General features: G+C 38.8%; 1 protein-coding gene across 1 annotated transcript; it reads right to left on the bottom strand.

Annotated features, from left to right (window-relative positions):
• Window positions 1-3,666: 3,666 nt before the first annotated feature.
• On the bottom strand, window positions 3,667-22,204 carry kif18a (kinesin family member 18A). Its single transcript, XM_037247504.1, has 18 exons — window positions 22,021-22,204; window positions 20,949-21,284; window positions 20,300-20,457; window positions 19,069-19,173; window positions 18,797-18,907; window positions 17,675-17,872; window positions 14,302-14,478; window positions 14,135-14,209; window positions 13,951-14,039; window positions 12,927-13,089; window positions 12,354-12,518; window positions 11,461-11,582; window positions 11,112-11,377; window positions 10,504-10,554; window positions 6,076-6,421; window positions 5,226-5,315; window positions 4,531-4,619; window positions 3,667-4,417 (listed from the first exon to the last, which is right to left on the bottom strand). The coding sequence occupies exons 2-18, from the start codon at window positions 21,262-21,264 to the stop codon at window positions 4,260-4,262; spliced, it is 2,679 nt and encodes an 892-aa protein (XP_037103399.1). The 5' UTR covers window positions 21,265-21,284; window positions 22,021-22,204; the 3' UTR covers window positions 3,667-4,259.
• Window positions 22,205-22,223: the final 19 nt, after the last annotated feature.

The following is a 22,223-nucleotide window of genomic DNA, read 5'->3' as shown; positions in this document are numbered from 1 at the left end:
TATGCTGTCTGAGGAAAACGGAAAGGGGCAAGATACACTGCTGAGCCATCTCACTGCTACTGATTTTCTGTCACATTGTTTCACAACAGGAGACTATACCTGCTAAAGGAAACTGTTAAGCAAACCCACCCCCACAAAGCCCCTCTGCTTCAACTATGTCACAAGGTCCTACCAACAGGCCACATATTATTGATAAATAGTGTCATATGTTTGCCACGCAAAAGCATCAACATGAAGAATACCACCTTAAAACATTAACATCTATTGAGAAAAGATGCCAGGAACAAAATTAAAGTCTCGCAGACAGCATCACGACCGAGTGATGTAGGGATTCTTGTATGAGTCATATTGACGTTTTTTTTTTCTCTCTCCCCCAAATAGCAAATACAGAATTAGTGAAGATGCACAAGATTGGAGAAATACGCCTTTGATATCAGAGGTCAAAGTACATCTCACATTACAACATATCTTACAAGACAGACAATCTAACAAAACTTGGTAAGTGAGCATATAAATGATAGATTACTCCAAAGGAGTTGGCTTTGCCTCTTTTATTACCATAGAAGACGAAATAGACAGCTGGCTACCAGCATACTGGCTAACAAATCTGCATATCATTACAAGCCCTTACAAATTTATTATTGTTTTCAAGTAGATTTTTTTTAGGTATCTGTACTTGACTTGAGGAGTTCTGGTTTTTACTCCATAAATTTGAAAACAACTTTCAACTTCTTACTTTGTCAAAATAGGCTTATTGCTCATTTCAAAACAAAAAGATGATGATAAGATGCCTTCATGTAAGACATGTTGAGATTTGACTGAGAGACTGGTTTGATATCTCAGTAGCTGAAATAATGATTCATGGCAAACGTGTTGTCCTGTGACTGCCGACCCCTGCCACTGGCCCCCACCCTCATGCGGGTAAAACATTGCACGTTCCAACACCAAATATTTATTAATGCATCTTCTGTATTAATAGTAATAGTAAAATGTGTTTGGATTGTGACATTGCAGCTTAATTAAACGATGACAAATCATATGGTAGGTTCGTAAATGTTACTTGAACTACTTTTGAATTCAATTTTATTCTTTGGACTTCACTTTATTTCTTAAAAAGAAGTTGTACAATCACATACTTTGATTGGGCAAAAAGATAATAGAAAACTGACATTAATTTTATGCAGTTATAAAAAAATGCTGTGCTAAGATTTGTAGGTCTTTAAAAAAAATTATGAATCAAAAGTACTAGAGGGATTGGTTCTTGGTATTGGTGACAAATTAAGAATTGAGTATTCGTATTGGTATGGAAAAAAACATGGTCTCACACACCCCAGAACACATGCCAGAACAGTATTTTAATGTGGATCAGCACCAAAGTCACAGTCTATGTAGTATATTTCCAAAAAGCAAAACAAAGTTGTTTTTATACAGATTTTCATTAAAGTGTTATGTACTGTATTGTCTTGTCCGTGCACGAACCTCCACAAAAATATGTGGAAATAATTAACTACCAGACACATACCAATGAAAACTATCACTAATAATGTGATAAATCAGAAAAAAAAAACATATTTCAGAAACAATATGAGGTCATGTGACTTACCTTATTATCCCAGCGGTATATTAGAATACTAACATTAGTTGAAGTATTTTTCCAGTTCCAATCTAATAGGACATACAGATCATTCAAGTTTTGATTTTTATATCTTTACTTTGAAAAGCTTGCTGTCGTGGACAGTGGCAGTCAACAACACTCCTCTTGGCCCTGCTTTACATGACAAATCTAGTGTGCATCCTAGGAATTTCCATAACCTCCCATTTAAATATTTGCATCCAGCATCATGAGGCAGAATGAGAAAAGGCACTTTATATTTGACATAAAGATGAAGAAACAATAGACTCACCAGATCTGAAATGAATAATTAAATCTTTATTTTCTATAACTTACTTACTTTGTACTTTATTACACGTTTGAGCAACTATACTGTGCTTCGAGTGTAGCACAATGAATGATTAGATTTAAATTAACGGCGACTGAGAGAGTAAAGAATTTTTTATGATCATTATTTAGGTCCAAATTTGTATTAAGTAAACTTTTCACTTGTACAAGGTGCAAGTAGTTGTTTAGGGAGAGGAGACAAATACTATATGCAGTAATGCAACATACAGTTAAAGTCATTGATTCCGTCTCACGATGCAAAAAAAATAAAATAAAAAAATAAAAAGTGTAAAACTTTGTGACGCATTTGACAGATGTGTCCCCCCCGGCCACCCTTCACGAATCACAACACATATCATGTAATGTCTCCCAGGGAAGAGAGATAAAACAATGGGTCCAACATGATCTGAGATTCTACCTGCAGTTGCTAAGCAACACCCACTTCCAACCCCTCAATCTATTTTATTGGTCAGCAGGAAAAACGCACAAGGCACCTCATTGGCCAAGAGAAAGTTAATAAACTTTAGCCAAGACCTGCTTCACTGCGTACCCGCACACACACGTGCATGCAATGAAGAGCTTCTTGTGAATGAGTGTCAGCGCTTGCGCACTACAGTGCTGACATACTGTATGCATTGTGCCACTGTGCTAAAAATAAAGATCACACTGAATGTGCTGCTGTTGAAAGTTGCACGACTGAATTGAAAGTGACAAGTTCACTTCTGTCCAGACAGAGTGGTTTGGTCTGACACTCATCACAGATCAAAGAGACACGTTTTCAAATTTCAAAATATAGGAGTAACATGAGTGATGCACTCAAATCACGTTCATTTTGTTGGCAGGCGGACTTTGTGCTAAGCATTTGTTTTCTTACCACATGAGGTGGCAAAGGTAGAGGGAGGGCCACGGGGGCATTGCCTCCACCCCGAAATATACCTGTACCCTCTGGGAGCAAGACCAAATAATTGAGTTTTGGAATTTGCAGAGTTTTGCGTTTCAGCTGATACGTACATCGTTGGCCGAAGGAAAGAAAATCCTAGATTCGCCACTATCCCCTTACGTTAAAAAAACACAGGACTCAAAATTAATTTCACTTCATTCTATTAGGTAGTGTATAGGAACATAAAACATGCAAATATTTAATGGTATTTGATTAAGTATAAAAAATAATGACAACCCTTGTACACTGTGTTACTGGACAATTTTGACCCGTTTGAAGTGATGCAATGTTTTCTTTATCTTATTGCAGTAAATAAGATAAAAGCTTTCTGAAGCGCATTATGAAAGAGGAATGATTAACATTAGTTTCCCTAATTTCATGACATGTTAAGGACCAAATCAGTAACTGAATCATCATCATTTTTTAAAAAACTAATTAGTACTACAACTAACCTGTAATTGACATTACCATTTGTGTGATATTGCTGAATTGTTCCTTTTTTTGTTTTAATTATTTAACAATGCCAAAGAAAAAACAATGATTAATTAATAAGCAGTAATTAGAAAAAAAGTGAATATCCGTTATGCAAAATATATTCAGATCCGATAAATGAATTACGATGACCTATGTTTGATCGTGACATTCCAGCTTTACACTGAAATGGTAAACAACACATACCATCATTCTCACAGTACTTTTTGTTCTTGACTATAAATATCCATGTTTTAAATTACCAGACACTCAGAAATCCCTGATAATGATTAAAAAACACACTTGTGGTACATACTTTACTTAAAAGCTTAAATTTTATTTTGAACGAATTCAACTTCTGCCATTTGGCAAACAATGATGAAGTAATTTTAACAGTAACACCTTAGTGCTGACTGTTTCATGAAAGTAAAATGTACAACTATTTACAATGACACCCAAATGTCTTCCTTAGATGCATTTTGGCACATTGGCAAAACATCTTTGTTAAAAAGGTGAGCAAGCAGTAGGCTTGGACAGAGATGCAGCAGTTTAGTAATAAACATTTTGGAAAGAACAATTTCAAGGTCCCCAGAAGTCCATCTGACTTATCTCAAGTGGGTTTAAAATCTTTAACACAAATAATATGTCATAAGAGGACACCAGGAGTGTTTGGGAGGCTGTCAGTCAATGAATACTTTAATAATAAGTTTAGGTGCAATTCACATCAGTAGAAAATGGATTATGTTGTACCATTGTTACCTCTCATCCAATGAACACGGCTTAACAATCAGATTATCTTGAGTGTGTGTTCAGTGGTTATTTAAAGTCAAGTATTAAAACAAAAGCTCATAGAGCCTAAAATGCTAGTTAAAATTGTTTCACAAAGAAATCAAAACACAGAAAAGGGAATTAGATCCATTTGGTCACTTGACTGAACAGGTGTGACTTAGGTTTAGACGGTATAAAGGCGTTCAGATTTCCTTCAGAACGTTTGGACGGTATTAAGAAGTTCGGATTTCCTTCAGAAATGCTCCTGACAGCTCTCTGAGGTTTGTCCTCAACCGAACCTGATGATAACGCAAAGACGGTATTTCAGAATCAGTGACTGAGCTTTGCACCAAAACTACAAATATACATTCTGTATTGAACGTGTGCCGTTCTACAACTGATACGTACTTACCAGAAAAATTAGGGGGTGGTGCCCTCTTTGGTCTGGTGGAGAGGGCTTTCTTCACACGCTTTGGTGCGGACAGGTTTTCATCATTCTCCCTAAGAGAGAACCAAAGATGGAAAAAAATTGTCTAAGAAAAAGACAGCAACTTACGTATCACTGTCGGTAATTGCGCCATGAAAACAATTTTTGACAACCGTGGTGAGCTTTTTAACTTTGAGGGAAATATGGGGCTCAAAAAAGGAAAAGAAAAAGAAAGGATATTGTGGTTTTCTGTTTTTATTTTCGGGTTACAGATTGCCCTCTACCCTTAACACTATTTTTCATGGGAAACAATGTTGTATACAGTAATCCCTCATTTATCGCGGTTCCAAGACGACCTGCGATATGTGGAAATCCGCAAAGTAGTGTCACCCTCTCATTTTTAACATACATGCCATAATTCCCCAATTTAGAAGGTTTATTTTGAATTTGTGAATTGTTTTGGACTGAAGCCGCGATAATCGAACTGTGATGCAGCGAGGGATTACTGTATATCAGGTTTTGGGCTAAAAAAAAAAAGAAGAAAGAAAAACTAATTATTGCCTATCCTGATTCTATCTGTTCAGTTTGTTAAGGTCTGGATTGTTTCCAAGCTGGCTGCTAAGGTGCAACACTTGTGATATGCAAGCCAACAAAATAAAAGGCGATTGAACAACAATTACCTGATATGTTTACGCTTTCCTTGCGCAGCAGACGTCATGCCCATGTAAGCTGGGTTGGCACGTCTTTTTTCTTGTAAGGAGAGCTGATGTCTGCATAGAATTTTTTTCTGTTAGGTTAATGCCTTTTGCATGAAATTTAATGCATTCATTATTCAAGCAAGAGTTGACAGCGGTTCTATTACAAAGACTAGCAAAGAACTTCTCCACTTGCCTTAACACTGTGTCTCCAAATTCAGGAGCAGTCCAGAGTTATTTCGACCGTTCAAAGCATTTTTATTGGAGGCCTCAGTAGGAAATGCCACTTGGGCTAAAACGTTCCTTGCACAATCCTACGGAGTGATGGGTAATTCGTAATCTCTGCGAGTTACAATTTTTTAGGCCCATGTTAAAAATGGATCTGGCCAAAATATTTAGTTTTTCCACACTACGACAAATCTTTCTACATAGGAATTCTCCCTTCCAAGAAAAAACCCACGACAGAATGTCTTGGGAAGCAACCGAGTATGCTTACTAATACCAAGCACGATGTTCAGTCTATGGAATTTTCTTTCGTCTAAATTTTGATCTCAAGTGGCAATCTAGAAACGTACATTTAAAACAATAAAACGGTGACATGTTCCTCATATTTTGTGATTCACTGTTCTCCCTGATAGTATTGTTAAACTCAATATGAACATAATTACATCATTTCGGTTTTGAAAGTTTTAATAATCTGTGAATGAGACTTTTTTTATTTGAATGTGGTTTTGGGGGGAAACACTGTTTTCTATGGCTTCGCGAACATTCAGTTGGTGTGCCTTTTACAGAATTTAAGTACACGATTGTATGTGTGTGGGGGAAACTTTCTCACCGTTTGTTAGGAATCAGCTGGGCTTTGTTGACAGGATTGATTAGTGGGGTTTGAGTTGAATAACCCTGTGACTTCATTTCCTGCGAGGGGTCGTCATCGCTTATTATGATCGTTGCATTGTCTTCATGTTGAACTTCAAGGGTCACATTGGGATCCATGCGGGTGGACAAACTAAACTTAACATCTTTTTGAGCAGGCTCTGGTGTGCACTGGAGAGGAAAGGTACCCTCCTCAAACTCGTGGGAAAAAGTCTTTGGGCTTTGTTGTGGCAGCAACACAGCGAGATTTCTTCTAACGGGCCGTCGGGGAAGTATGTCTTGCTGTAGGTTTGGATGACTTCTGCTGCCTAGAACCCCAAGCAAACCAAAACATTGAGAAGGAATGAACACAATGTTTTTTTATATCTGTTCGAAATCATTACTGTCATATCGAAAATGACCGATCAAAATACAGCAACTCAAAGATTTGATTTCTAGGTTTATAATTACTCAGAAAAAATCCAGTCAACGTGAGTAATTTAACTTTAGGTATTTTTTAAAGCTAATTGAGGTTAGCTTGTTCGCTAAGAGATCAACACTTGATCGTTGCAGCTTCACTCAGGAACAGAGTACTCCAAATTACGTCTTGGAACAGATTGGGCCTGTCAGGAACGTTTCATCATACTACTGTTGGTTGTCAACTCAGGCAGCTATCCCTTGTTTGCCAAAACGAGTTACTCCTCTGCTAACGTACTAAACATTTTAATTACTCCCAAGAGTTGTTCTTGGGCATCCTCAGGTCTCTATGTAATAATCCAAGCAAATAATAATAATAATAATTATTATATTATGACGATAATAGTAACAATGAATCATTTTTCATAAATTTTCCCAATCAGAATTAGCCTGCATGCTTAACCTCAAAAAACTTTTTTTTTATTTTTTTAATGTCTACTTGTTGCCTATGCTGAATTGTGCCAATTAAGCTCAAGTTGGTTTTCAAATGTTTGTGAATTTTTAGGTATTGTTTTCATGATTCATTCGCAAAATATATCGTTGAACAAATAATGATACTATCACTTAGTAGCTCCTCTATAAAAATCAACCTCATAAAAACGTAATTGAGTTGCAGATGAGAATGGGGTCAAAGCCCAGTCTCTGCATCACATGATGAAGCCCAATGCACTCATTTTCCTGCAGAGGGTTGTTGAGGCTTAAGCAAAAACACCAGCAGGACACTAAAGAGACTGTGAGCGTGCACATAACCTAAACCCCACGTTTTCTATTTTAATGTTATATTTATCATACATATATGAGCATCTGAAAGGTTGATCAGTGTGGTGATTACATAATTGCGACATATCATCATGTCACTGTCATCACATTGGTGTGACAGTGGAGTTATTCCTTGCAATAAATGGCAGCAGAATTCCTTCAATCACATATTTTTGGCTTGTGGGGGATTAATACATGCATGAGTTGCTATTTCTGGTAGAGGCGGCACTGAATTAGGGTCGCCTGGTTGCCGCTGCATGTTTTTTATAGCGCGCCTTTTCTGGTTGGCGGAGCCGGGGAATTTACGTCTGCTGACGTTTTATCCTGCCCTGCTGTGGATCTGCATTTTCATGAATGAAGCTCAAGAGGGATTGGGAGTGTTCACTGCAAGGCACTGAGAAAAAAAAAAAAAAACATTTGCGGGTGCAAGGGAAAGGCAGAATCAGACAATGAGAGGTGAAGTAACGTCGAAAAGTAAATGTTTAGAGAGGGGGAAAATGAAAGGAAAACAAAGCAAATATTAGATACAAATGAGAAAACAAAGACAAGTAAATACTGCAGAGAATCTGTACAAAACAACAGAAGGACATCAAACGTCGACATGTTTTAATCCTCTGCGAACCACCTTCAAAGCGACAACTTTTGTGTATGTTTCTATTAATAACCAGCCGAGGCAAAGCGTCAATTCCCTCTTTAAAACCCATCAGTCCCTCTCTATCTCTGACCACATTTGATTGGCTTTGCAAATTGCAGGGAGGAGCTATTTCTCATACGCTGCAGTGTCTATCACAAGGACTAGAGGAGTAGGAGACGAGCAAAGCAGCATCAGGGCGACATCCGAGCAATTTGTCAAATTCGAAATAGTCCTCAAGCCACAGGTTAAGAAGGCATGTTTTGTGTCGCTGATGACAGCGTGAATATTTTCCATTGTTACACCCATAGAGTGAATACTATAAGACAGTGGAATTAGGATATACATCGGATGGGTTTGAGAGATTCAAGCGTGAGTCAGTGAATGAATAATTGAGAGGGATGCAAAGAGTTATGATTTCATTAGAGAGATGAAACAGTAGCGGCATGTTCCCAATAATGGAAACTGGAGTGATTAACAGTTATATAAAGGCTGTATATATTACATTGATTACATTACATGGAAATTCACTAGTATGCTCTTTTGAAATCGCTGAATGCCTTACACTACAGGGATGCTAGCAAAATGAATGCTGCTTTGACCGTACAAGGAGATGAAAACACAACATACTTCTATTAATAAAGTCTAATGTGGAGTTTAGATTAACTGGTTTAAAAGATGAGATTGTCTGCGAAGATACAAAGGCTGAGTAAAATAAGCAAAAAATAGTTTGCAGGCTAATGGAAAAGGCTGTCCAAGTTTTACCAGTAAACTTTCAAACCAGATATTTTATCAGACTACAGTAAATAAGTAAAAGGGGCGTGAAAATATTAGTCTGAATGGCATGAATGCGTGCAGGCAGGAAAACTTACAGATCTCTTTTTCCATGTCCTTCTTGATAGGATGAATTATTTCTATGTGTTTTTCCTTTCCCACAGCTTCATTCTCCGGGCTGTTAGGATCCTGAACTCTCTCCCCCCTTCTGCGTAGCGTCCTGTACTTTTGCGCTATATTCTGACTGTCTGCACACTTGCTCCATTTTTGCTCCTCTTATTTATTGTGTTATTTGTTTATTTATTACTCTTATTTATTCATTGTTTGTGCCTTCTTGTTTTTATTTTTTTTTGTGTTGTTTACTTGTATGTATATTGTGTACTATGTCTTGTCACCGTGGGATAGTGGGAACGTTATTTCGATCTCTTTGTGTGTCTTGGCATGTGAAGAAATTGACAATAAAGCAGACTTTGACTTATTGTGCAAGACATTTTCAAATCATATGCCTAATGCACTTGTGTCCAATTCTATTCACTGTTTACATTTGAATACTACTTCTAAAACACTACTGCACAATGTATGCAGCAATAATTACGCACTGCTCACAATAAAAAATGTTCTTTGAGAGACTGTGTACTAATTTGAGAAATTTTTATTTTTTTATTTTATTTTTAGCGTAAAAGAATTGGACACTGCCTGTTAACAGCACTTCCTTCCAGGAGGGACCCTAGGCTGCCCAATTCATCTTAGTTCTATTTTTTATTATTTCTTTCTAAATCAGGTGAATAACGTACACCCCTTCTGTACCACTGTAATAGCTGGCACAACCAACATTCGGTCCACATTGTTTATGCATTAATTTGGTCACGGGGGCCAGTCAGCCTCCAATCATTTTGTGACGTGGTCACATGGGTAATGCAGCCAGTGGCGAGTGCTGTAGCAGCCATGCTAAGCAACATGTCAAACTAAAAGTCACTGTTTAGTATGATGGCTAAACAAGACTACGATTGTATCGACAAACTATCACTACCGCAATAGTACTAATATGGAGGAATCCCTAATACATAAATACAAAATTAAATAAATGATGTATTAATTTAATGACTGGCACGGGGAGCACTCGTCAGCATATCCGCCTCACAGTTCAGAGGTGCAGGGTTCAATTCCGGCACGTGTCCGGTGAGGGTTAAAAGAGAGTGAAATTGCTTAGTGGTTTGGAGATTCAGAAGAGGCAAAATATGATAATGACCAATATATTTAATTAATGAATAAGGTATTTATTTTATTTCGTTTGGGACATATCAAGTGATGCATCCCTATTCGGGGCATTTGGACTATTTTGTCAGGAACATTTGGAATTAGTCTAGTTTATTAGACGGGGGAGTTGCAATAAAAGCTAATGTCGTACTTATAGACATACTTGCAAACAGCAAGTTAATGTTGGAACATCTTCGACCTCAACAAAACACCGTAATTTTCGGACTATAAGTCGCGTTTCTTTTCCATAGTTTGGGTGGGGGGGCGACTTATACTCAGGAGCAATTTATATACATATATATGGTTTTTTTCACTTTTTTGGGCATTTTATGGCTGGTGCGACTTATACTCCGGTGCGACTTATAGTCCGAAAATTACGGTATGATCAAACCGAAACACTTGACACTGTTTTATTACAGACTGTCGGTAAAAAAAAAAAAAAAAAAAAGTTATTTCTGCTCAGGGTATGGTGATTAACACAAATAAAAAAGTCAACAGAAAAACAAATCTTACCTTTGGACAATGGAGCATTTTTGATCAGTGACTTTGCCCGCCCCTCTGCACCTGTGTTTAAAAACAAATACTGCTTGTCAATACATTCCAAACCACATTTTAAAATGTGCTACAAGGTCTAAAGACTGGTGCGTTTGGCTTCTTTGGATAATTGCCCAATACACTCCGGTCGTTGCACCAACACGGTTGAGCCTTTTGGTTGTGACATTCTAGCCAATACCTTAAGCTTTTATCTTAGTAATTATAAATAAATCTTTCAAATAAGAAAAAAGTCCACGACACTGCTCTCATTAATGTGAACCATGTTTTTGCAGAGCATTCCAATATCTGCCACCAACATTGCTGGCTCTCAAAACCCATTACTCGGGATGATTCAATAGGGTCAAATGCAATTCATGGGTTCATATCTGACTGTCACATAATCTATATGGAGGCATAGCATAATTTTAGCCATGCAGAAAAGCAGGTTTCGTGCTCTTTCAATATCAGTCACACATATCGTCTTACATTTGATGATGAGTAGGAGAATTAAAGTAGACACCCATGATACAGTCTACGTAAAAAGTGACATTAATGATAAAAGAAAAATAAAGAGCATGGAGACTTACTACATGGGCTGCTCTGAAAGTAAAGCAGTTTTGAGAAGGCCAGGAAAGGTGCAATTTCACCACCAAAATCCTTGCTCTCCTGTGAGCTTTTTCCACATTGTACATCTTGGTTGGCTCCTACCTGGTCCGCCCAAGCCACACTTCTCTCTCTTAGCAGAATTTGCACAAGTTCTTGGTTTTTCAACTCATCTTGGGCTGTAACAAGCCCAGAGTCATACATGGCAGAGTAGAATTGACCATAAGCGGGCAATAACAGATTCACCATTCTAGAATCAATACAGAAGATTACAATTAGATTTGTGTTACACAGCAAATAGCAATGGACTGCTTACAAATCATAGCGACATACTTTTGCATGCGTTTGTTCTCTTGATCCTGAAGTGCAGCAATTTTGACCATCTGTTTGATGTGTTGTTTAAGATCATTCACCTGTAGCTCCAGTCGGTGGCAACGTACGTCTTTTTCTAATATCTTCAAAAGAGAGCAAGACGATGTTAAAAAAAAAAAAAAATACACTCCAGATAATCTAAAAGCTAAACTCAAGACATGCCAAATTGTCCAAAGCTAGCCCGAGATGCTATAGTCATGCATTTGTCTATGTTTTATTTGAAAGGCTGTGAGCAGTGGATAGGAGACAGGGGGGTCGCTCTGACGCAAGAAAACTATGAAACAACAGCAGCGAGAACATTTAACTGGTGAGTTCGTCATAGTTCTGGGTCAGTTCTTGGAAGAAAGGATAATGAAGAAAAAAAACATGGACATGGTTTTAGGTAACTGGCTGCTGTGTGAGGGACGAGTAAAGTGTATTGATTTATTCTCTTCAGTGATCCACGAGTGAGCTGGAGAAATAAAATGAGCACGGTTCTAATTACTGGGAGAACAGATGGGACGAAAACAAAGACAGTCACGACACCAGTAGAGACACAGCCTACCTTCTAAAATAAACAAAAAACAACAAGCGTTGAGTTTTAGGGATCCTTCCTATATTGATGAGTATCCTTTTTATAACATGCTCTTGTGTGCTCCTCTCACAAGAAATCTAGTGCACTCGATTAAGTTACGGACATAATAATGTAATAAGGCATTTGTACATCACTCGTCTTGATCAGGCCAGCAAAATTGGTCACTCGAATTTGTGCAAAAATCCGTAATATTATATTTTGAACAAAGCAAAATCACATATAAGGAACTGTTCTCTGAGAGAAGAACCAGGGTTACCCAGAGAACTAAGTTGTCACTCACCTCAGAAATCTGATTATTTGACTTGAACGATTTCACTTCATTCTCGACACGGTGAAGCCAGCCATCATTTTTCTGAAAATTAATTTCGGCCTCTTTCAGTTTTTTACAAATGCGCTCCTGCTCAGAGCGCAGGATCCCCAACCTCCGCTCATGTTTACAAGTAGCCTGTTGGAAAAGGACAATGGGCGAGAGACCAATGAGAACAACAAAAGCTCATAACATCTTGCTTTCACCCATTGAGTATTTTACATTTTCGCGTCATGTGCGTGTAAACAATAATGGTAGCTAGATAGCAATACAAATTCAGGAACTTTGAGGGCCATTTTTGGAGCGAAAAGAACAAAATTCAGATTTTTTTTCCAGTTTGCAGAATTAGTGGTGTTCTGCAATACAGCATTTTAGAGGTGGGACTAAAATTAGGAAAGCGAGCAACTGGGGAGCAGGACTCACTAAGTCCTGTTGTGGTGTAAATTACTGGCTCAGACTACTATGGAGTAAATGTAAAATGATGATTCAGCAGCTGTTTTCCTGCAGGGACGACAGAATCTAGAAACCAGTATAAGCATCTGCTACCTTCTCAGTCTTATCGTTGGCAGAGATGTATTGGATCTGCAGGTTGTCCTCTTCGCTGTAGCGCTGGCGCAGCTCATTCTCCTTCAGTTGTCTCTCCAGATCCAGCTGTTCTCTCCTGATTTGGCCACGGTTGGAGAAGACTTGCTGCAGAGATTCTGACACCCTAAAGAGAGATTAAAGTGACTGACTAAACCTTCAAAGAGCCGCCACGTTTGCAAAATATAAAAAAAGAACAATAAGGGTGAAACATTTAATTCTGTAAAAGCATATTTAACAAAAACGCTTACAAGAAAGCCGATCTTATACGATAGCACGAGAGGCTGTAGCTTTTTTTAAATTTTTTATTAAAGCACATCAACTGGAGGTGGAGAATAAGCGATACATGCAAGTAAATAAAATTGGAGAGCTGTCGCTGAAATGTGACTGCACTCTTGAATAAAACTCTAGTGACGTAGGAGACCTGGACTTGCTAGACTGCTGAATTTTTAATAGCGTGAGAAGCGTGCATGGCCTATTCAGAGCCTCTCACTGTGCGAGTTGTGAATTCTGATGCCAGTGAATGAAATGTGTGGGAGGGAGACTCATTCAGCTTTTCTGTGTCCTCCGTCCCCAGCCCAAACACCTTGACAGATGCCAGTGTAGGCTCTAATGATGACATTTACAGTAAATACTGTACAATTGCAGATCCTCTGATAGATGCAACCCATATAAATGCAACGAAACACTGCTCAATCAGTCGTTTCATATGTGATCATTTAGCTCCATGTGTAAATACACTTCCCTCCAAAAGTATGGGAACACACACACACACTTGAAATTGTTTAACGTTCTTAAAAAACTTTTATTTCAATTGCAAATGCTATGCTTGCAAAACAACCAGGAAGCCTGTGACCCATTGGCAACAAAACCTTCTTGTTGTAGAGTTGGCCAGTCTAACACTTTCCAATTGTTAACCCCAAATTCCCATATGTCCTATTCTATACAGCCGATCACTTTGACAACAGAACAGATGAGCCGTGCTTACCTTTTGATGTCTGCTTGCTTCTCCGTAGATATTTTATCCATCAGATCTTTGCCTTCATACTCTTTCAATTTTTGCTTCAACTGTACAATCTTGAATGAGAACATTTGACTTACAGTGATGAGAACTGATGATATTGTTTATTATTAATAAAAAAGAAAAGAGGCATCGCCAGTGTATTGTTTACCTCCAGTCGTTGCTTTTCACAAATGACTGCATACTGACCAATGTGACTGTCCAGGCTTATAACATTACTTTTCAGCTGATTAGACAAACAAAATACAATAAGATATACGGAAAATATATACACTGTATATAGTGTGCAATTTTATGACACAATAGTTGAATACATACCGAAGATTTGATTTCCTTGGCCCTGTTAGCATATTTCAGAGTGTTTTGTGTGTCATCATATGACTTGGATGAAGGGCTGATGTTGGCTATCATGACAGTACTGCAGTTGCCTCCCAAAGAGTCCTTGAGTATCCGAGTAAGTTTGCTGTCCCTGTATGGTATATGAGCCTTCTTGCTCTAAAACAAATGGAAATGAATGAGTTCAAAAGTTATTATCAAGGATATTTGGATGAAAGGTATGTAGTATCGTTTGTATGAAAAGTGACTATAAGATGACAATCATTCCACTCCAAATACGGCATTTGAGAGGACGACATGCAGTAATAAAGGAAATATGATGAAGGCCAAACAAATGAAAAGTAAGAAAAAAAAAAAGTTTTTTTTTTTTCCATCTAGAAAACTTCACAAAAGACCTTTGAATACATAACACTGACCAAAACGTTTTCTTGCTAAAAGAAATCTACTAAGCAAGTACAGCCATTTACAATATTGGTCAGCTTAGGTAACTCGTGATCTCACATTCATTTTGCATGTCACATTAGAAGGAAAATTCAAAATAACGAAGGGAAGTAAGTGTATCAAGCATTGCACCTGGAAATGCAGAAGGTGCTACACCTGGATCCAAAGACCACTGAGCAGTGTGATTTTTATAGGCAGAATTCTGAAAACATCCCCTGTATTAGATCTTGTAGATTTAGCAGCTGTGCCTAATATTTGGCAGGTGAATGTATGACTGATGAGGACATTGTAAAGCTGCAAAGGAGGCATTATCTTGATACATAGTAGTAGTATAAAACTTCACAAGAACAAACTCCTTAAGAATCCATCCATCTTTTGGTTTTCTCTTGCCTGTGTCCTCGTTTGGATTGTGGGTAAGCTAGAGCCTCTCTCAAATGACTTTGGGTGAGAGATAGGGGCACCCCGGACTATTGTTTAGACAAATGCAGAACACAAGAAACACTCACACCCGAGGGCAATATAGTGTCAATTAACCCAGCATGCATGCTCTTGGAATGTGGAACTTAAATTTAAAAAAGTACAAATAAATGTATTGTGGTCCCCCCCATCTGCCAACTGGTCGGCACCAGTGAATTCACCTATTTGTGTCAAACCGTTTTTTTTTTTAAAATAAACCCACATTTTTTGCGAAATTCCATGATAAAAGTGGCATCCAAAAAATTTAATTTATAGACATTAATAATACACGGACTTTGGCAATTCACGGGCTGGCCCAGCCCCTATCCCCCGCGAATAGTGAGTGCCCACTGTACATGAGAAGAACACTTTGCCTTGCTGTGATCTGCCCTTTGCCCACATATGTACACAGACATGTAATGGGTTCATTGTCGGGTCAAAGCAGCTTTTCACAAAATACAATTTTTTTTGGGGTCAAGTAGTTTTTGTGTAATCCTTTGACAGACGGACAGATAACAAAGCAACATGCGCGGGTGAAAACATGATGAAAATGAAAAAAATGATGAGAATGAGGACTTTACCCAGCCCCCCCTCATCTTTTCCAAAAATAGAATGCCAGGAAGCGATGCATATAGATAATAACTACCGTATTTTCCGCCCTAAAAGGCGCACCGGGTTATAAGGCGCACCTTCAATGAACGGCCCATTTTAAAACTTTGTCCATATATAAGGCGCACCGGATTATAAGGCGCATAAAATAGAAGCTATACTGCATCAAACTGAGGTTGACTAGGGTTGTGGTATGCATCCACTAGCCAATAACCAACGAGCCCTCTGTAAACAATCGCGTTTCTCAAACGATCTCCTATAAAATGATCAGAACTGACTAAAGTTCGATCTAACGCATTGGTACTACTTACCTATGTTTCCCTTCCATATCGATCCGTAGATTTACTCGAAACATTAACAGAGCAGCCTATTTTGACATGAAATAGCCTGGTACGTATAGCAGCTATCGCAATAGCATTAGCCATCCGCAAAGTCTCACGAGCCTCAGCTCGCAATCTCCCATGAGCCTCAGCAAAGTGTAAACAATCGCGTTTCTCAAACGATCTCCTATAAAATGATCGGAACTGACTAAAGTTCGATCTAACGCATTGGTACTACTTACCCATGTTTCCCTTCCATATCGATCCGTAGATTTACTCGAAACATTAACAGAGCAGCCTATTTTGACATGAAATAGCCTCGCGGGTACAACAGCTATTCGGTGACGCCCCCTGACTACAGTTGCCGTAATGCTGGGAAGCGATGCGACCTTGTAATTTACTAGTCGTACTAAAACGTACTGAAACATTTTGGCAGAGCACTGTGTACAACCAGTATGGATCAACAAATTCATCAGTTGATCCATATATAAGGCGCACTGGCCTATAAGGCGCACTGTCGGCTTTTGAGAAAATTTTAGGTTTTTAGGTGCGCCTTTTAGGGCGGAAAATACGGTACTCTAAAAGACCTCATCCATACAAGCACTTGACAGCAGAGATGTACACAATTATAAGCAACATGCCTAATACCCACTCACTTAGGAGTAAGTAGAGAGAAACAACTCTCATATTTTATTGTGACATTTTTTGCATGACCAAAGTCTCATATTTCAACAGCAACACCAGGTGACTTTGAAAGACTCATCTTTACAAGGAAGTACCGTATTTTCCGCACTATAAGGCGCACCGGATTATAAGGCGCACCTTCAATGAATGGCCCATTTTTAAAACTTTGTCCATATATAAGGCGCACCGGATTATAAGGCGCACCTTCAATGAATGGCCCATTTTAAAACTTTGTCCATATATAAGATATATACATTTGGCCCGCGGGCCGGACTCTGGACACGCCTGCTGTAGTGGCTCAATATTGGTCCATATATAAGGCGCACCTGATTATAAGGCGCACTGTCGGCTTTTGAGAAAATTGGAAGTTTTTAGGTGCGCCTTATAGTGCGGAAAATACGGTATATGACACATTTAGCACTTTGTACACAAATACTGTATTTGGGCGTCTCGAATACCTGCCCACCTCGAGTGAAATTTAACAACCAAAGTTGCTAAGCACAGAGGTACAAAAATGCTACCAAGGCAACACTGAGTAGTCACAGCTTTTTTCAAAGCGCCTTTGCCTCATCTACATTCATCAAAGATTTCAATGAAGAGCCTATATGTCTGACTTATTTGTTTGGTAAACCATAGACGTATGATAAACACATACCTAATGAGTTCTTAAGGGATCTGAGCAAGTGAAATTTAATTTTAAAGTGACAAAACAAATAACCCCTTCTGTGCAAGAAATCCTACTTCCCACTGACTGGCTTTAAGTTATGAAATATGAAATACTGTGCAGTTCTTGTTCGCCAATATTGGCAACAAGTATAGGTTCATTCCAAATTATATTAACTCACCTTGGGATTAGCGAGAGCATTTATAACATTTCCCAGGGCGAGGAGTGAGCGGTTGATGTTCGCACCTTCACGCAAGCGCTGCCCTTTGGTATTGGCAGCACTGGCTCTTTCGGAGCCTGCCAGGTCAATTAGGCTCATTTTGGCAACACATACATTAGGATTAAGGCTCGCAGCCTTGTCCTGCTGTCGCAAATATATCTGGAAAAAAAGTAACACATTCATTGCATGGTAAGAGTTGAAAAACGTATCGGACTCACAAATGTGACAATTAGACTTAGGGTGTATTCAGACTTGATTGTTTGGTCCATTTTAAACGGACCAGGGTTCAATTGTAACACCGATCCGGACCTTTTGTGCAGGTGTGAATACACGCAAACAAATCCGGGTGCGGATCAAAGAAACGGACCGAGACCAACTTTTTAAAGTGTTCTCGGTTCGCTTCCAAACAAACTCTAGTGCGGTTCGCTTCAGGTGTGAATACAAACAGTGTGGATAAGAACCAACATCACAAATATGCAGAACAGGAATGCAGCAAGTAGGGCTCGCATGTTTTCCTCCATTTCCGGGTCTGTGCTCTGTGTGCTGCCCCGTTCATAGTTGTCCAATGGGATCACAGATTGTCACAAGAGTGGATGTGTATTCTAACCAGCTCAGTGGCCTAGTGGTAGAGTGTCCGCCCTGAGACTGGAAGGTTGTGGGTTCAAACCCCGGCCGGGTCATACCAAAGACTATAAAAATGGGACCCATTGCCTCCCTGCTTGGCACTCAGCATTAAGGGTTGGAATTGGGGGGTTAGATCACCAACTGATTCCCGAGCGCGGCACCGCTGCTGCTCACTGCTCCCCTCTCCCCCAGGGGATGGATCAAAATCACACGGGGATGGGTTAAATGCAGAGGACAAATTTCACCACACCCAGATGTGTGTGTGACGATCATTGGGACTTTAACTTTTAACTTTTTAACTTTCACTTGTAAAATGTATAGTCTGAATAGGAACCACACCAAACGAAAAAGCCGCTTTTGGTCCGGACCAAACAAGCGGACTAAAGGACTTTTCTGGTCTGAATACACCCTTAGGTTATAGTGGATAGTAAAAGCTGTTCTTTTGGACAGTTTAAATACCTGGAATACGGCATGGGATCTGGAGGAAGTAGCATTCATATCAGTAGGGTGTTGCGTCCTGTTTCGATTGCCAAAATCCAAAGCCTGGAGAATGCTCTCGGCAGATTTTGGCTATGCAAAGAAGACATCAGTTATCAAGTGTACCGAGGACTGCATATAAAACCTTTATTGCCAATTTCTAGGTCCAAATTGATCATCATTTCCATATAGCTTCCACTGACACCATTCTACAGAATGCTGAATAGTCTTCAAAGAACAATGTGGCTCCTTACCTTGTGCAGCGTCAGGCCCTGAACCACAACTCCTTTACCACGGTCCTCTCTTACTGCAAGAGGACCTGCATTAGCCAGTAAATCCCTGATTTGTTCATTGTAAACCTGTGGTTAAAACAACATTTGTGGAGAAAACCAATCAAATCATTTCAAGAAATCGTCTGACAAAGCGCGTGGTTTGAGCAAAACTATAGTGCAAGACATCATCTGACAAAGCGTGTGGTTTGAGCAAGACATCATCGGACAAAGCACGTGGTTTGAGCAAAACAGTAGTGTTTCTGAATTTCTAGTCTTCAAGACATAATCTTTCTCTTGTATTTGGCTGCTTGTTAGGAAATATGCGATATACACATATGCATAGATTATTAACTACAGCACATTCTGCCATCTAAAACAAAACACACAAAAAACATGTAAATAACTGACCACAACCTACTAACTCGGTAGACCTGGGGGGTATTCCAGAAAGCAGGTTCAACATATACTGAGTCTATCCCTGAACTCTGAGTTGACTTACTCTGAGATGGGAGACTGAATATTCGGTTCCAGAAAAGCTGATCTGACTTAGTTCAATCAACCCCGACTATGTTAACCTGGAGTTACGCGCGTGCACAACCACTATAAAAAGCCATGATCAATCGAGACCGACTCACCGAACGCCTAGGGTTCGATTGAATCCAGGTTAAGAACCACTGATAAGAACTACCATAAGATCGTACCATAACCTATAGTAATGAATTTAAGTCGGAATGAAATCTTATTTTCATTTAGGTGCAATCCAACAGGAGAATTGGAAGCAGCTCAGAATGAAACTTAAAGCTGCGCTGTGATTGCACCTCACTTGATTTTAATTTCCATCCATCCATCCATCCATCCATCCATCCATCCATCCATCCATCCATCCATCCATCCATCCATCCATCCATCCATCCATCCATCCATCCATCCATCCATCCATCCATCCATCCATCCATCCATCCATCCATCCATCCATCCATCCATCCATCCATCCACTATACCGCTTGTCCCTTCAATTATTTTAAATGGACTTACGCTATTAAACAAAGTCAATATTAATTTAAACTAAAATATTATTTCAGTGGCTACTTCAAATAATTTAAACCCCAAACAAAATGTTTTCCAACGTTCTCTCAGTTAATTCTACAATTTACTTACTCAGAGTTTTCAGAGACAGGATTAAAGAACAAAGAATGAGAGAGAAGAAAAATACCTCAAGATAGGAGACCGTAACAGAAAACTCTTTCTCTTCCTTGGCATCGTCCATGCGTTTAAAAAGGTCTTCCATGGTGCGGTACATGACTCCCGGTTCATCTGGTGTTCCTAACATGGTATGCGTTTTGCCTGCTCCAGTTGCGCCATAGGCAAAAACTAAAACATGAAGAGAAAAATATAGTATATGTAGTATAATTGTATAATAAGCTTTACTAAGGACACAGCATAACCGCAACTCGGTAGGATTTGTGATTGTGATAGACTTCTGTCCTGCGTTGCTTTTAAAATGGACAGCTTAACTTGCTGAACTACAAGTTCACAACGATTTTGATCAAAATTGGATCAATACCATTCCTTCAGAAATGAGCAATGTGCATCATCCATCAAGGAAGTTACAAAAGTTGCATCCTCAACAATCAAACTTTGAAAGGGTCACATGTCGGTTGTTAAATTTTTTTTCTGAGCTAATTTGTAAACAAATTCATGAGCTTGATAAAGAACGTTAAACTATCTCTCTACGATAATCAAAAAGCATGTCACATAATTGTTGATACTTGAGTGTGCGGACAAACAAAGGTGACAATTTTTAATTCTGAGACTTCAAATTTAGGAAAAAGTTAATTGTGTATCTTGTGTGCTATTATTACCTGTGCAGTTAAAACCATTCATAATGCTATCCAACACTCCTTTCATGGCATTCTCAAATATTTCGTCTTGAGTTGAATTCTCTCCAAAGACTTGGTCAAAAACAAATTTAAGGTCTTTCTTGGGCCTCTTGTTGATGTTTCTATTTCTAACTCTTCGGGAACCAAAACAGGAGAAGTCCTCTTCTTTTGGATCAAATATTAACATGTGTTTGTCAACAACCTGCACCACATTGTGATAATTGTCGCTCTTTTCGTTACTGTTGGTTGGCCTCACCCGAACGACCACCTTCACGTGGCTGCATACATTACTTTCCATTGTGTTTCCTCAAAGCGATACTGGAAAAACAACAAGAAACAACATTGGTAAAATTTTACAATACATCTTGATTTCATGATAGTGACTTTTTACAAGTGTACAGAGTGGAGGAGTGGACAGAGCGTTACCGTTTTACTGAATTAATTGGGTGGTAAGGCTGGAGATGGGCATAATATTTTGAGTATCAGCAGATGTAATTCAAGGTTTAAATATTAGAATTCTTCTCAAAAGTTAGTATTTGTATAGTAAGCATACACATTTTCCCACCTTTTCCATTTATTTTTTTATAATACTCATCTTAACTTTCAAAAAGGTCGACTCTGAAAGACCAAAAGTTTGTTCTTAGGAGCCCATAGCTTTGGGTAATTTTAATTAGTAGAGGTTGAGCAGTGAATCAACCGTTTGAGAGATCTGCACTATATTTATCAAAGCTGTTCAAGAAATAATCTGTCCGGCGAAGTTAATCGTGATTATTATATGTGGAAGAACTACAGTATAATGAATGCAACGTATAAATAATCAGTACGGATTTCCCTTGGCGTTAGACTTGACCATCAAAACAGTAGAGTTTACGGTATGTTTCAACCACGCTCTGTAAATGCAAACTAGCACATTTAAACAGCGTACACATGGGCATTGTCGGCAATCAAAGATTTTAATTTGGAATGATCATTGTTGAGACAATCTTTGATACGGAAACGGTTAGCGAAGAAGCTAACGTCAAATTTTCAATGGCTGTCCGCGACAAAGACTTACCTATTGTTTATAAGAGGACACTTTAATTTCGTCACGTTTGCTATATTTTCAGAAGATCCCCACAACACTTGCATCTCACAATGAAGTAGTACATGGAGCTTGAAAAAGAGCTGGCGTTGATGAGACAAGCGCCAATATTTTTAAAAGCAAGCACTCTTCCTCGGTGGATGCAGATTGGGTGTGAGCTGCTGGTCAATGGGCGG

This window comes from Syngnathus acus, chromosome 3 (genome assembly GCF_901709675.1).
Source record: "Syngnathus acus chromosome 3, fSynAcu1.2, whole genome shotgun sequence".
NCBI lineage: Eukaryota > Metazoa > Chordata > Actinopteri > Syngnathiformes > Syngnathidae > Syngnathus > Syngnathus acus.
Note: the sequence above shows the minus strand (reverse complement) of the source record. Positions and strands in the feature narration are given on the sequence as shown.

Bases quoted from the DNA above. Each gene is read 5' to 3' on its own strand.
- kif18a (XM_037247504.1), bottom strand. From the start codon at position 21,264: ATGGAAAGTAATGTATGCAGCCACGTGAAGGTGGTCGTTCGGGTGAGG. The intron at 18,908-19,068 runs GTAAGGAGCCAC...TTCTTTGCATAG, and splicing joins AGGGCCTGACGCTGCACAAG to CCAAAATCTGCCGAGAGCAT. The intron at 11,583-12,353 runs GTGAGTGACAAC...TCTCTTTTGAAG, and splicing joins CAAATAATCAGATTTCTGAG to ATATTAGAAAAAGACGTACG.